This window comes from Candoia aspera, chromosome 16 (assembly GCF_035149785.1).
Source record: "Candoia aspera isolate rCanAsp1 chromosome 16, rCanAsp1.hap2, whole genome shotgun sequence".
NCBI classification, from domain to species: domain Eukaryota; kingdom Metazoa; phylum Chordata; class Lepidosauria; order Squamata; family Boidae; genus Candoia; species Candoia aspera.
This window is the reverse complement of record NC_086168.1, coordinates 6,290,224-6,305,522: the sequence shown is the minus strand read 5'-3', so window position 1 is coordinate 6,305,522 and position 15,299 is coordinate 6,290,224. Positions and strand designations below refer to the sequence as shown.

The 15,299-nt window shown below is 44.9% G+C and overlaps 1 protein-coding gene across 2 annotated transcripts in view; it reads left to right on the top strand.

The window, feature by feature from the left end:
- Positions 1 to 15,299, top strand: part of MAPKAP1 (MAPK associated protein 1) — a 119,292-nt gene that overhangs the window by 71,823 nt on the left and 32,170 nt on the right. For both annotated transcript variants that reach the window (XM_063316034.1, XM_063316033.1), the window contains exon 8: positions 12,768 to 12,875. In XM_063316034.1, the coding sequence (XP_063172104.1) occupies positions 12,768 to 12,875 (108 nt within the window). The remainder of the gene's footprint in view (positions 1 to 12,767; positions 12,876 to 15,299) is intronic.

Genomic DNA, 15,299 nt, shown 5'->3' with positions numbered 1-15,299 from the left:
AATTCCCGTGAATGTGAGCGGGATTTGGGGAAAGGGGGCGGGGGCGAGGAAGCCAGTAACTAACGGTCATTGTCATCGAATGGGGATGATAAATCTACTGAGGAAATTGTAGAGGCAGATGCTTAATTAGCGAAAGTTAAGGCTGGATAAATCAGGGGTGGCTATGCAGATCCGTGCCGGTCCTTCCCGTGCCTGCCGTTCGATCGGCTCCTCTTTTCTGCCGCTCGCTCCGAGCTCATCTTGCTGTTGCCGCCTTTAAGCCAACCCTTGTTGCTTTTTCTTTTTTGTCCCCCCACCCTTGTGTGCACACACGCACACACACACACACACAGCCCCCACCCTGCGTTCACAGCAAGGGAGGCAAAGGCAATTGCTTCTGCCGTAATGGATCCCCTCAATGCTCGCATTCATAAAATAGGAAACCTAATGGATGTTTTCTTATGGTAATGAAAAACAACGAAGCAGCGTACTTTATCTTCTGCACTGTTCACCTATCGCAGGCCCAGCAGCCCGTCTGGCTGTTGGGGGGTGGGGGGAGAGCCAACTGAGTAAGGGGAGGGCAGTTCCAGCAGTTGACCATCCTTGTAGTAACCCCAGCAGGTCATTTTTTGTCCCATCCAAGGGAGAGCGGATTGATCCAGTGTGCAGTTCCCCTAAGCCCTCCGTGTTCAGCGAGGGAGCAAGACTTTGGCCCACCGCGTTTAAGCCGGTTTGCTGGTTTTGGCAATGGTTTCCTCTAAAACTCTTGACTGTTAAAAACAGAGACAAGACATTAGCCAAGGAGGGGAGGAATTCCAGAATATTTAGTGGGATGCCAGGGAAGAGAAAGAATGCAGCAACAAACCTAGGACAGAGGTGGGCAAGCTGAGACATACAGACCTCCCCCCCAGCCTCTTGCTGGCACTGCCTCAGGTCCCTCCAACAACAGTTGCTAAAAATCAATAGCAAGGTTTCTCACAAATCTGAGGCAGGAAAGCCACCAAGACTGTCGTGTGCACCCTAAAAGTGAGACTATACGACTCCAGAAGCGGCAGGGAGGAAATCCTGGCTCCCTTCCCCAAATAAAACACCAACAAGCAAAATCAGTGGATTCCAGAAACTTAAAAAACACCCCAGGGTATATGAGAAGGCCCTGCCCACTTCATGTCCGCCATTGCCCACAGCAGCCGTTGACCCACCAATGATCGGTTGTGGGCCCAGATTACCCTGAGCTAGACCCTGCTCCCAGCTAGACATTTGGAGCTACAAATCCCATCATCCCCAGGCAGAAGGAGCAATTGTCAAGGTTTGGGGACTTGCAGCTGAAACCATTTGGAGAGTACCATATTGCTTATTCCAGTCTCTCCCAGTTTGGCCCAGGCTGGTAGGCAGCTGTTGTCGCAGAATTTTTCCCAGCCTTACTGTCATGGTGAGCAGGAGGGGTCCCCTATCCAGAGGGAAAAATGCATGCATAGTTTAGAGGCTTTGAACCTTCCTTCAAAGAAACTCAGAGCAGACCCCCCTTGAGTTTTGGGTTTATCTGTGTGGGTTTCCCACTGTCTTTCAGTTTGGCAGGATTTCTGTCTACTAGAGTAGTTCAATAAACACTAGACACCAATATACCATCTCATGGTGGTTCTTCACTCTAAGATAGGACACTTACTTTCCAAAATTTTGGAGGCAGGGAGCCAGAAGCAAGCCCCTCTAAGACAAGGAACTCAAACTGCACCCTCCTCCATACACATTCTCCCTTTCTTTCCGAAATCTAAATTGCAACAAATCTTCTGGGTCCCCAGAGATGTCTGCTGTGCTTGTTTTGAGATGGACACAAACCTGTCACCTTCTCCATCCAGGATATATAACTCACAGGTGACCTGTAGGGCCTCACACAGCCTTTGAAGGTGTGTTAGACTCCAAAGTGGTGAGTGAGACCCTCTCTCCCCACAAAAAGGGAGGTACAGCCAGGACCAAAAATTGATCTGGTTTTAATTCAGTTGCTCCTGGAGGAAAGGCAGCATATAAATTTACTTAATGAATAATTTGAGCCCGATATTAAAATGGCATTCAATAAACTACAATTTGTATGATAAGATCTATGTTTCTTATTGGCTTTCAAGGCCACCCAACTCCAAAAAGTCTCGGGGCCGCTTACAATATTTAAATAATACATAATTTAATCACTTTCCCCCTTCTATTCAATTAAGAATTACGGCGTGCTGGCAATTTCAGGGAGACATTGGTTATGTTCCTCAGCTTCCATTTCTGAACAGCTCTGCTCCTGAGTTCTCACCAGCCCCCTATAAAATGGCCTATGCCTTTGCTTTTGAAGGACCACTCAGCTTCTCATGCCTTAATTCTGTGGACCCACATAGCTTCTCTGAAATATTTAAGTGAAGAGGTGTAATGGTAAGTGGGAACGACCTTGGGAGACTGGGGGAAGAGCCCCAGCCAAGGTAATGGTCGGATAAAAGGCAGCTGAGCCCGCAACTGGATAGTGGGCATGGCAAACATCTCAGAAGGGACCCTCCCTAGTATCTTGGGCTGTAAAGGCGACGGGGGAGAAATGTACTTTCAGACGTGCAAGATTCTGTTAACGTCGCCTTCCAATAAAGTACAATTAGTACATTTGGGTGTGCTTCCTGTCTGGACTGCCTCGCAAGGCTGACAGAGGGAGACTTTGCTTCCAGTCTCATCAAAATCTGTGATTGCACCAGAACAATAACTTTGTCAGCTAAAGTTACCTCTTCTGTAAGGCTTGTACAGGCAGGAGGAGGTGAGGAGAGGACTTCTGGGGTGCACACTCCTTTTAAAACCTGACATTGCAGAAACAGCATTCAATTAAACTAAAAGAGGGAGATGCCATTCCAAAATGAAATGGTCCTCTTCTGCCTTTTTTTTTTTTTTCCTTTCAAAGACGGGCTGGCTGAGAAGACGTGGTCCCGAAGAGCTCTCCCAGGCTTTCCATTAAATAAATAAGGACGGATCAATCTCTTTTAAAGGGTTGGATCCCATCCTGTGTTGTAAAATGACCAGCCTTCCCATGAATGCTCTTAAGCATATTCAATGCAGCCACTTTCCATCTGCCTTGCCAGAAACACGGGCTCGTTGGCAGGCTGGTTTGGGAAGATGGCGCCCTTTTTTTTTCTTTGGTCAGAATTGTAGGAAACCCACCCCATGTAATTCTATACATTTTGTTTATTAGTGTTCTCCTTAATGTGCATCCATTGACGAGCCCTTAATCTCCTTAAAGGAGGGACACACGCTTGTGCAACACACAAGCCTCAGAAAGCAGCAGCCGTCACAATGTGTGAAGCCCCTGGAGGGTCTGAGTCCTTGACAAAGTGCACGCCCGCTTGCGTTTTACATCCAGCCAGCCCCCCCATTGCTGCTTTTTTCACATCCCCTGATGTGGAGGGGTCAGTGAGTTGCGATAGCTTCTTAGAGATGGGGGGAAGGTCCCCTTTACAAGGATAGTGCCAGGATTCAAGGATTCAGATGTTCCCCGCGTTCCTGGCTGGAATCCCTGTCTAGAGGTACCTGTCCCCGCTTTCCGAAGCTCTAGTCTAAGCATTTCGTTGCCCTTCCCCTTCCAAAGCACTGAAATCATCAAGATGAAGCCGCGTGCCATTTTCTTTCCCTGACATCCTACCCCACCCACACCCTATCCCTGAGGCCTGGAACAGCTCTGCCTTTGCCTATCACATCCCTTGGAGGCAACCCAGAAAAAGTTCCCGCAAAGGCCACTCTAACCCCTCTTTATGGGACAGCTGTTTCCAGCTGCAGACACATTCCGCAAAGCCGGCGTCATGCGCATTCTTTTTCAGACCGAAAGGTTCTTCCCACTTAATTGTCATAAACACTCAGGACTGCAGAAACGTGACCTGTACTTTCCATAGGTTAAGGCAGGCATGTGGGTGCAAAGTGTTGTGTGATTTAGAGAAACATTTCATACCTACATCAGGATGAAAGCAGCAGTTTGAAACGACACGTCGTTTCTCGAAAAGGGCTTTGTGCATTCAGGAAACTGAGCGGCAAGTAAGAAAAAAGTAAATTTTCCCTTTTTCAGGGGAGCGACCAGTGTGCCCTTTGAGAGATTGGATCTGGCGGGCTGAATGTCCTGGCGAGAGTTGAAGAAGTGCCAGATCCATGGAAGTTGCACTCTTTTCTTCAGGGCCTGATTAGTTTAGCCCCTGAAACTTAGAATTTATTCTTATATCCAAGGACAGTGGCATATGTATATGCCATCCAGTAACAATCTTCCCTGGGCAGGTTATAGCAATAATAAAATGTTTGAATATACAGCAGTCTACTAGATTGGGGAAATGTCTTCTCACTGGCCAGGTGTCGTCAGCTTGTGCCTTAAAATCTATCATGAAGGTGCAGGTTTAAGAGCATTAAGTGGGCTAAACTATAGACTTAAGACCAAGACTCACCTGGGTAGCCCAGCATACTGTCTTCACAGGAGGCACACCCAGATGTGTTAAAGAGATTCAGAAGCAGTTCATTCATTCACCTTTCCCTTTCACCCCCATGCCTGCTAACCTAGAAGCATCCCATCTCAAGTCTTCTGCTGAGCCCAGCCTGGAAAATCAGTCCACAGAAGTTGCTAAACTTTTGGTTTGACAAAATCCCGCTTTAAGGTTTTCATGCCAAGGCCCCCCTCTCTGAGAGCTGTTCCTGGGCCCTGAACAAATTAAAGATCTCCAGTTGGTTGCAAAATCTTGTGAAGATGGTGACATCTCACAAGATTTGGGGGGAAGTATTGCTAGGGCCCATATGTGATTAAATAGACACCAAGTGCTTGGAAAGGTTCCCAAGTGTTGCCCAAGATGGAAGTTCCCAAATCTGTGAGGACCTCCATGTCAAATGATGATGATATCATCACAGAGCTTCTCCTGACCATAAAGAAGTTGCTTTTGGTAGCCAAAGTTACCTTTCGGGCCCCTGGGCCACCACTGGAAAGCAGAACCTTCCCTCACCCCCACCCTCAAGGTGTAGTGTTCGTATATAGCTCAGTAGGAGGCCAATGGTGCCCAGAACCATGGCAGACACACTTCTCTGGCCAGCATGAGTCTTCCTTTAAGCTACATCTAGTGAGTACTTAAGCTACATCTAGTGAGTAGACACTACTCAGTGTCAGGAGCAGATGCCTATAACTTCACTTTGAAACACTGAGGAACATTTCAGTGGCAGCTCCATCAAAGCCATGGTTCTGCCTGAGAACAGGAAGGTGCTCAGCCTTGGTTCCAAGGACGCATCTCACCTACCCTCTTGAAGCTGCCTCTGCCCTTTGCCATTCTTTTTGGGGCGGAGAACATACAAAACAGCACTAAGTAGTTGACAATTTCCATTCTGTGCCATTTCTTTCCAGCCCGGCAAAATGTCCCCATGCACACAAACATCTAAAAGTACTATAGTGCGCATTTTAAAACCCACTTTGCAATCCTAAAGCCTGCCAAAGACATCTAGTGGAAAACTGCAGAGTAGTCTTTTTTTTTTTCTTCTTTAAGCCTTTGGGTGGTCACAGCATTCGCTGTTTGCCGCCCCCTCCCAACCCCCCCTTCTTTTAAGAAATAAATCAAGGCACTGAAACAAGTAAAAGAAATTTGTAATTGTGCTTTCTTTCCCCCACCCCCCATCATCCGGCTCGCTTTAGTCCCTTGCAAGGTGAGCGGAGTAGAGGAAGAACCCTTTTTATTTATCTTAAGGGCTAGTTTGACTAAATTCTGTAATTTCGCCAGCTGTCAAGGTGGTGTTAAGTAAAATGGGTTTGAACTGCTGTAGTTTTTGTGTCCCAGGCCAAGTGTCAAGGCCCTTTCTGCCTCTCCTCGAAATTCTGTCAGTCTGGATTTACTATCTGTTTCCCGCAGCTGAATTCTTAAGCAGCACGATTTAACACTTCAGTTCTCCATCAACTGGTTGTGGCATTTATTTGAATGCATCATTTCCATACACTCCGTTTGCCTCTCTTCCTTTCTTTCTTTCCTTTTTTTTTTAACAATTGTTTCAGGTAAACTATTGTTTATGTCCTCGAAGCCCATCTGTATTTCTGCAGAGAGAGGGAGAGATAAACCATACGTGAAATTTGGTGATGTCGCCGTCGTGCAGGTTCAGAGAAAGTGGAGCGAGCAGCATTTACTTCAAAGCAGGATGGGTACATTTGCACAGACAAGTATTAGGTTCGAGTAGCAGAGGGCACAACGTGTCAATTAATTTCTCGATGATGTGTTTAACACCACCACCACCACCACCACTTTGATCCAGCTCCTTCGGTGGCTTCCAAAAAGTCAAATAAAAAATAACTTCATGGGCATGAAGTGGCAGGAATACAACCTTTACAGAACCAGGGGCTTACAGTCTAATTGGTTTAGGTGACAACAGGCTTGGAAGAGACATTTTTCTTTCTCTCACACTCCTGAGAAGGAAGGCCTCTTCTAAGTCCAAGGAAGGAAAAAAGTAACATGGATCAGGTTACAGTAACCTGGTTTGAATGATAGTTGGCTCCATCAATGATTGGTTTGAAGCTTTGAATAAGCCTATGCAAGCTCTGTCTCAGGACCAAGATTGAGTTCACAAGGCTGCAAGGCATGGTTTACAGACACATTTTGTTTAATAAGCCGTGCTTGGCTTGGATTACATATTGCAGGAACTCATAAACCTTGGTTTACAAACAGCAGTGGCTACGTCTGCATAGCATGCTAGATTTATAAATAAGAGTAATATCAACCCAGCTAAAATACACTCCATGCATCAGTAGTAATCGTCTTAACTCATGGCCACATATTGATAAAATAATAAGGCATTCTTGTGCATTTCTAGTGGAATTTATTCTGATAGAGTGGATCACAGAGACCGATTTTGACTATCATGATTCTTACACCCTTGGCTAGGACTCAAATCACTTTGAGTCAATAACCAGTCAATTTCACTGTGAGGAGGAGGATGAGGATAGTAGTAATAGGATACAGTCTAAAACTAATGCTATGAAAAATTCTTTAATCAAGCTGTAACTGGAAAGATAGCGCTCTCCACCATTTAAAAGAGCTTGATTGGACCTTTAATTGTTCCGTTCAATTTATTGATGTAATCAGCCACCTTCCTAATAGAACTTATACTTCATTTGAAATACAGAAGAGACAAAATCACAGATACTTTTATTTACAAATAAAGGAAAACCAACATTGCAGTTAACCAGGTGGAATTTCACCTTGCATCTTCGTTGCTCCTGGCAAATAATTTAGCTCCGGTTTCTGTAATAAACCCATTTGTATTGGATAGAGAGTGAAAAATACCACTGAGATGTCTATCAGGAAAGAAAGTAGTCAGAAGATTGCTTTCTAAGGATCTCAGCAGAAGCCGTAAAGCGAGGTTTTATCTGCCACAGGTAGTCCATAAATTTCCAAAGAAATGTCTATTGAATTTCTCTTTGATTCCTGCGATTGTGGGCTCTTCCTTGCACATCCCTTTTATGTTATTCTTTGCAGTAAACCCAACCTGTCTAGGAGCTATGATCTATTCTGCATCTTTGTTCTGGTTATGTGCGTCAAGTCAGTGTCTACTCTTAGTGACCCCAAAGATAGACCTTCTCCAAAATGATGTGTCCCCAACCTGGCCCTTCAAGTCTTCCAACAGTGCTGTAACCCATCATTCTGTAAACCTACATTGCTACTGATCATCCTCTTTCCTTTCCCAGCATGATGGGCTTCTCCAGAGAGCTGGGTCTTTGCATAATGGGTCCAAGACATGGTAATTTGAGCCTTGTCATTTGTGCCTCAAGTGAGAACTCTGATTTGTTCTGTGAACATTTTTGTTTATATATTGTAAAGTAAGAGTGTGCATCCACACACACACACACACACACAGATTTTTTGAGGTGTATCTTTCTGTAATTCATCCCTGCCTTACAGCTGTGCCTTGCTTACTAATTTTTAAACCATTCTTTTGATCGCATCTCTCTCTCTTTCTCTTTCTCTCTCTTTTTTAATTCATTTTTTGTTTGGTTTGTTTCTTCACTGCTTTTTTCTTTGCTTGGAAGGAAAGTGGGGTGGGGGGAGAGAATAAAATCACATTCAGGTTTGTTTATCCCCTGGGTCCATCCACCTTGACCTAGGCATCCTTCATTGCTGCTGAAAGTTAATGGACCAGAATTGCATTCCCCAAATATTGGGCGGCAGAAAAGTAGCCAAGCCCCGAACCTAGTTGATCTCTGGTGATCGGTTCAATTTAGTGACCATTTTTAGCCATTATCCCTGGCCGGAGTGGTGGTGATTTGGTGGACGTCTGTTGGAGAATTGGCTCTTTGATAAGAGCCCTGTTATCAGCGGGGGATACTTTCTCATTTACATTTAGATGAGTATTGATTATTTATTTACCCGGAGAAGTGAGAGCCGTTCCCAATCTTATCTCTCTCGTCTCGGCTTGTCAGCAGAAAGAGAGATAGAGCTCCTGACATCAGCTTGGAGATAACAGCACTTTGTAGCAGAGATAAAAGTTGGAATTGGGCCTTTTTCTTGCCTTGACTGAAAGGATAAGTTTTAAAAATTAGAACTGATGGGTCGGGCTTTTCAAAAGCCCTTCTGAAGGCTTTGCAATTTAGCTGGCAGGCAAGATGGCTTCTTAGAATAATGTCCACCTTACAAACACACACACACACACACACACACACACCCATTTCTTTCTCGCTGGCTTTTGTTGAGGGACTGGCTTGATTTGCGCTGGGCCGTATCAAAGGAAAGAATGTTTTCTTATTGTTTGTGAGATGCTGCATAAGGCAGTACTAGCTATCACAGGTCCTGTTTGATTCTTTAAAAGAATAGTAAATAAAATCTTTCCAGCTGTTAAAAGGGGTGCTTTTAAATTTTAAGAGGCAAAAAACCACAAAAGTCATGGAGCGGGTGCTACTGATTTTTGAAATTATAACTAGACAACCCGTGACCCGTTGGGTCATCATTTCAGAGATATTTCCTTGCCAGATTCCTGAATGCCTTCAACAATGGCAGAGCTTCTCATGTCCTGCCTTCACTGGAAAAGTTCTTAAAAATTCAGGGAGACCTTCAGAGATGGATCTACCTTGAAAGTCGCCCACGTTGAACTGTATAGCACAGTCAGGCATCAGGAGTTGACCACAGGAATTGTTCTATGACATTTTGTTTTATGTCATAAAATGTTTAATGATGATTTTGATGTCATAAAATGTTTTATAAAAATTGCCAAATTTCAATTCCACAGGAGTCATGGGTCCTGGATTTTGGGCACATTCTGTAAGTTAGACCATTTAAGGTACCTTGGTTCAAAAATGGTTGCCCTACAGTGCGCCAGTTCACCCAGTTAAAGGTTACAAACAAACAAACACGAGAGTTTTAGTACTATATAGATTAGATGTTAACAGTCCCCACATGTGTGAGCATGGGGAGGTGCTTGAATGGTGCAAGTTAAGGCTTTCTTCACTTTCTGTGTCTCTGCTTGCAGTTGATTACAGAAAGGCTGTACAAGACACTCTGCTGGTTTTCATTAATAAGTGGCTGGTTGAGTTATGGGTGTGTTACTTTAAGCAGAATTGTCCAATTATCCAGTGTGACCGCCTCTGAAGGCCATCTGCTGGGAGACCAGTGGGCTTCCTTGTGCAGTTAGTTGGCCACTGTGAGAACAGACTGCTGGAGTAGATGGGCCAGGGGTCCAATCCAGCAAGATGCTCCTTATGTTCTAAACTCCAGGGCTGTATATAGCAATCCCCTATCCAAGGCTATGAAATTTTAATTTTTAACATGATACGAAATAAAAACAGTTAAATACACACAAAGCCATCATTTCAACTGTATTTAATTAATTGTGCTTTCATTTAATTACACTTAAGTGTAAATTAAATCAAATCGAATGGGGGTGGGGGGTGATTTTGGCCTTGCATGCTCCTTGAAGACTAACCTTTGAGCCTGAAAAAAGGAAGCATGGGGAGCATCTGGCCTGCAAGGGGAAGGAGATCTAGGGCTGGCCATATTCAGACCTCTGATCATCATCTGATCTCAGCAAGGTTGAGAAAAGCCACTGTTGTAGTCAGCGGGGTCTGTTTTTAAATCTCATTAAAGGGGAATTTGGGGGTCACCACTCAGAGGCAAGGACTAATTCTCTGCTTTCCAAACCTTATACTTCTTCTTTTCAAGAAATTGGCTTTAAAATAGGTTCTGTACATCTAGTAGCTGGAATATGCAAACGTGGGTGAGTTTGCATATAAGTATGGAGCTAGCAGATATGGTAGAACCCTGCAAACTTAAATTACTCTGTTCTTAGGATGTCTTAAGTATAGTACTGATCAGCATAAAGGCCTGTCTAGCCTTCTGTTTCCCCCAGTGACCAACTGAAGGCCTTTTGGAAGCTCCCAAGCCGAGTGGAGCCAGAAGTAGATGAATGAAGTAGAGGTAGATGTCCTCGTCCCTAAATTAAATAAATCACTGCAGTTACTAGGGGAAACAAGACGTGGCTGGCTGGCTTATTTATTATTTATTTGTTGTTTGTTATTTGACCATCCTTGCTTCTGCTGGTTCCTATAACAGGAGATGACAAACAAGATAATTACACCTTAGGTTTTCCTCTTTATTAGAATACAGCAGCCACGCCTGCTTGTTGTCGTTCTTCAGCAACCTTGGAAAAGTTTCAGAAGAGGGGTGCAGGGCCGATTGTAAAAGTTTTCTGCTCAGTTTTGGGACAGATAAGAATCCCAGCTTTATGGAAACAGGTTTCATGCAGTAAACGGTGCCAGGGGCAGATTTTGGAGCAAACTTAGCATTTGGCTGATTCCCAGCCATGGAGACAAGAGGAGAGAAGCTGTTCCATGCCAGGAGATCATTTTACACAGGCCACTCAGCTCTTAAGCCATGTCTGACAGCACACATACACAGAGTTTCCATTTCGGCAAGTGCACCAACCATTTAAACAAATAATCTTGGAGCAAAGGATTTTTTTTTCCCCTTAGTAGACAAAACCAGTTGTTGCTGGCTTTCCTCTTTTTGCCTGGGTTTCTCAGGCACTGTTTTGTTGTTGTGATTGCCAATGCTCATGCAGCGTTTTTCCAAAAACTGGAAAAGTGCACATGCTATGTTGCAGTCAGATGCAACACTTCTGCTTTTCTACATGATGCTGCTTGGTTGTGATGCTTTCCTTCCTTCCTTCCTTCCTTCCTTCCTTCCTTCTCTCCCTCTCTCTCTCCCTCCCTTCCTTTTTTATTGCTTGCTTGCTTGTTTTCCCTCCCTTCCTCCCTCCCTCCTTCCCTCCCTCCCTTCCTTCTCTCTCTTCTTTTTTCCTTGCTTTCTCTCCCTCCCTCTTCTTTCTTTCTTTCTTTCTTTCTTTCTTTCTCATTTATTTCTCAGAGTGCAATTGGTTTCCTAAATGCCCGGAACCAGCTACATGCGCTGTTGCTGATTATGTCCTGCTGCAGAGGGAATTCACGACCCATTTTCCTCCCCACGGCCCGCAGATCAGCCGCTTTTCTTGCATCTGCTTGGGAAGTCACCATGAGCCCAGGGCCTCCATTTTTCCCCGACAAATTAATGCAGCATCAGGAGCAAAATAAACTGGCTGCAAGAGGGCTTTTGATACTACTTCCAGGAGGAGAGGAATGGGGAGAGGCAGAAAAAGAAAAAAAAAGAGAGCTCTAATTGAAATCTAAGCGCAGTAATTTTTGAAATGTAATGGGCCAATGTTCCCATCTTGTAGTCTTGCAACATGTGAGGCTCCCACTGTTATTTCTATTTATTTATCTGACTGTATTTTAAGTATATGGAAAACGCTTTGCTGATTTTGAGTAACGGGAGAATTATTATGAAATTCTTAACTCCCGATTGGGTGTAGTGGCGTGCCCTTCCTGTCCACATTCTTCCTTTCTCCTCCATATCCCAGCCTCACTTATTGGATCCCCTCCCTAAATGGTTACAGCAAAAAGCTTTTCACGGCTCAGAAGGAGGATAATGGTTAAAAGTCAAGATTAGATCCCCTTGAATTCAGAAGAGCATCTGTTCCAACTTCCATATTCGTGTATTCATTTATGGATTGGCTGAATTAAAGGCAGATGGGAAAGAGGCTCAGTGAGAGCAGTGACTTGTGCACGAAGGAACAGGGAACCTCCTCAGACTTGGGTAAATTCTGGGACGTGACCCGGTCACCCCACCCTGCCTCCAGTGAAGTGACAGAGGTGAATCACTGAACCTTAAGAGTCAGGCCTTGCTGGTTCACTACTGGGAATCCAGAACAGATCCCAGTGGTGAATCAGTTCCCGACTAGACATGGCAGCCCTTATAAACAAGCGCCTTCCACCTCTTACTTACGCTGGTGCATGATGCCACTGTTGTGGAAATCACCAGATGGGACTCTTGTGCCATGGGAGGTGTGAATCCATGGTGTGGTTTAGCCCCTGCAGACCTTGGCTTCCTACCGATCTCTGTCCTTTTCATGCTAAAATGAAACTAAGGCCTACAAGAAGGCTGTTATGTTGGGGAAGTCCAAGGAAATAAATAATGGGAAGCATTTTGTTGCACCTGAACCCTGCCTAGAGTGGGCTCCCTAACCTACCCTTTTCCCCAAGCCCAAGTGCTGGGCCTCCCCTCAGCCCTCACCCTCAGCCTGCATGGCCATCGTTGACCAGGGAGAATGGGTACTCTGGCCCAGCCCCCCCGATCAGTGTACCAGCTTGGGGCCACCTGCCTTGATGGTTTTCAGCTCTTCTCTGCCCACTCAGCCATCAAGGATCCCCTTTGCAGATGGACGGAGAGAGTTCCTGTAAAGTTATTGTCTCTTTTCAGGGCCTCAATACCGCCTGGAGAAGCAAAGCGAGCCAAACGTTCCCGTTGACTTAGACTGTACGTTGGAGAGCCAGAACACGCTGGAATTCTGCCTCGTCCGCGAGAATAGTAGGTGGCTCTTTTCCTTCGCTCCCTCCCTCCCTCTTTGCAGCCCTTTATGAAACAGCCTTAAGCTCACGTAAGTTACGTCCCCTGGCTCTCCAGCCCAGGAGGCCAGCTGGCCCAGCCGAGTTGGAAGGAGCTCCGGTTCCTGTTCGTTCCCTCTCCCTGAAGACGGCTCCCATCCTTGCCAAAAAGAGGCTTCTGTTCCCAGAGAACAGAAAGATTGATTTCATAGCATTTCGGTTAAATAGTCTGCACCCTGTCACTTGGCTGAATAATCTGTTTTCTGCTCGTCTCGGTTCTCGTAAAGTTGCGAGTTTTGGTGAAGCCTTCTCCTGCCCCTAGTGCTGATGAATCCTCCCGCTGCCCCCCTCCACACACACACACACACCCAATATGCTGTAACTGCTTACCATTTCACGATTAAGGATTTTGGCCTCATTCTTTCCATCCTCCAACTGTTCTTGACTTTCCATTGCATTGTTTCTGGGCCTCAGAGATCCTCAAAGCTTTGGTCTCCTATTCGCTGTTCCCTGCAAAACTTAGCACTACTACTACTACTGCTACTAATATGACTAATCCTGCTGACACTACTATTAATAATCACAATTACAGTACCAGCATTGCACTTTATGGATTAGCAGAAGGCTGCTATGTGCCCCAACTTTGGAAATACCTTACAGTAAACCTTAGAAGGACTTCAAAACTCTCCTTTTAAAAATGGGGACATTAACACTCTGGCTTCACACGTGTATATGGTACAGCTCTGCTTGGTTTTCAGCCTTCAACACCCTGAACCCAATAACTGTTCTTGAACCCCCCAAATCTGTTCATCCCTACACTAAGGATAGGGGCTTCAGTGGTCCAAATTACAGGTCTGTAGGGTTCCAGGAATCCAGGCAGCCCTAATTCCTGGCCATTCCCCTTAGGATTGCCACCTTTTAAACATGGCATTTAAGACGCATCAGACGGGGGAATGGAGGGGGGTAAAGTCCTGGACAGCTGGTACTCCGATCTTCAGATGCCCTGGAGATGTCTAAAATTGCCGTGAGACATTTCTGTCTAATTTTAGCTGCTGTAATTAAAATTAGCCATTTATTCAGAGAAAGGATTTGCAGTGTAAAGGCATTTATTTTTTTCAGAAGAGCATGCATGCGCACACGCACGCACATTCTCTTTAAGGAGCTGAACAGATGCTGGAAAGACGAATGCCAAAATGCTCCGTTTTGAGACGTTGTATGTTTATATTTCAAGGGATTAAGTGAAAAATAAAGTTTTTATTATTATTAGCACAGCGAGATGTCTTCTTTTTCCACCCCGTGCTTAGCTGGGAAGATGAACAAAACCACTTCCCATATTTGGGAATGTTCAGTAGGATCTGTGTTGTAGTGGGATTTTTTTCCCCTCCCCTCCCCTCCCCTCCCCATCTCTCTGTCTCTCTCTTTTTAAGAGAAATCCCTGAACTATTCATGGTTAATTTCCTTTTATACTTCCCACCCAGCTTCTGGAAAGTTCCTGGTTCTCATTTCATCATTAAATCGTAATTAGTATTCAAGGGAAATTGGTCTTAATATATTAAAATTGGTTAAGTGCCTTTAGTCCTGTACCAAAGCCAATATCTTATTGGAAAATGTAATTGGGGACGCTGTGTATGTAATTAATTGAATTACAATTAAGAACTTTCATTAAGCAATATACCACTACATTAAAGCAATAAGGGAATGGGTTGGGGGATTTGTGGGGGGGTGGGTAGTGCAGCACAGCTAACCTTTATTGTTGTTTTCTTGAGGGAAGAAGAGATGGGTTCATTCTTCCGGGGCTGGAACAGCTAAGTATTATCCCAGTCTCACTGGTACCATGGTTTGCTTTAGTAACATCTTGGCAGTAGCATGAGCAGTCACAGCTCAGGGTTTCTTCACCACCTTCCTAGCGCCCTCCAGATGTGTGAAGACCACAGCTCCCATCATCAACAATTTATCTGTGGAAACACTCATTTGGAGAAACCTTCTGTAGAAAACAGGGAACGGTGTCTTTCAGATCACTTTAGCATTAATTGACATCACCCAAACGCAGAGGTACCAAACACGATTAAAAAATAAACGTCGAAACAGCCCAAATCTTCCTAGATTTCCTAGTCCTGCCTCTGGATCTTGTGAGACCTCAGGGAAGACCATCCGAACCTCCTGGGATTTGAGGTCTCAAAGGATGGCCTCCATTTCATTCCCACAACTGAAGTGAGTTTGGTGGCTGTTAACCAAACCAACTTCAGCAGCTTCCAGGTATGTGGGCTTCATCTCCCAGAATCCCCCAGCTATCATGGCCCTTGCTGAGAATCCTGGGAGTTAAAGTCCACACATCTGGTAGTTGCCAAATAGGAAGCTCTGGCATACGCCAACAGGCCAGACATCTTCATGGTTAGGTAAGGATTTT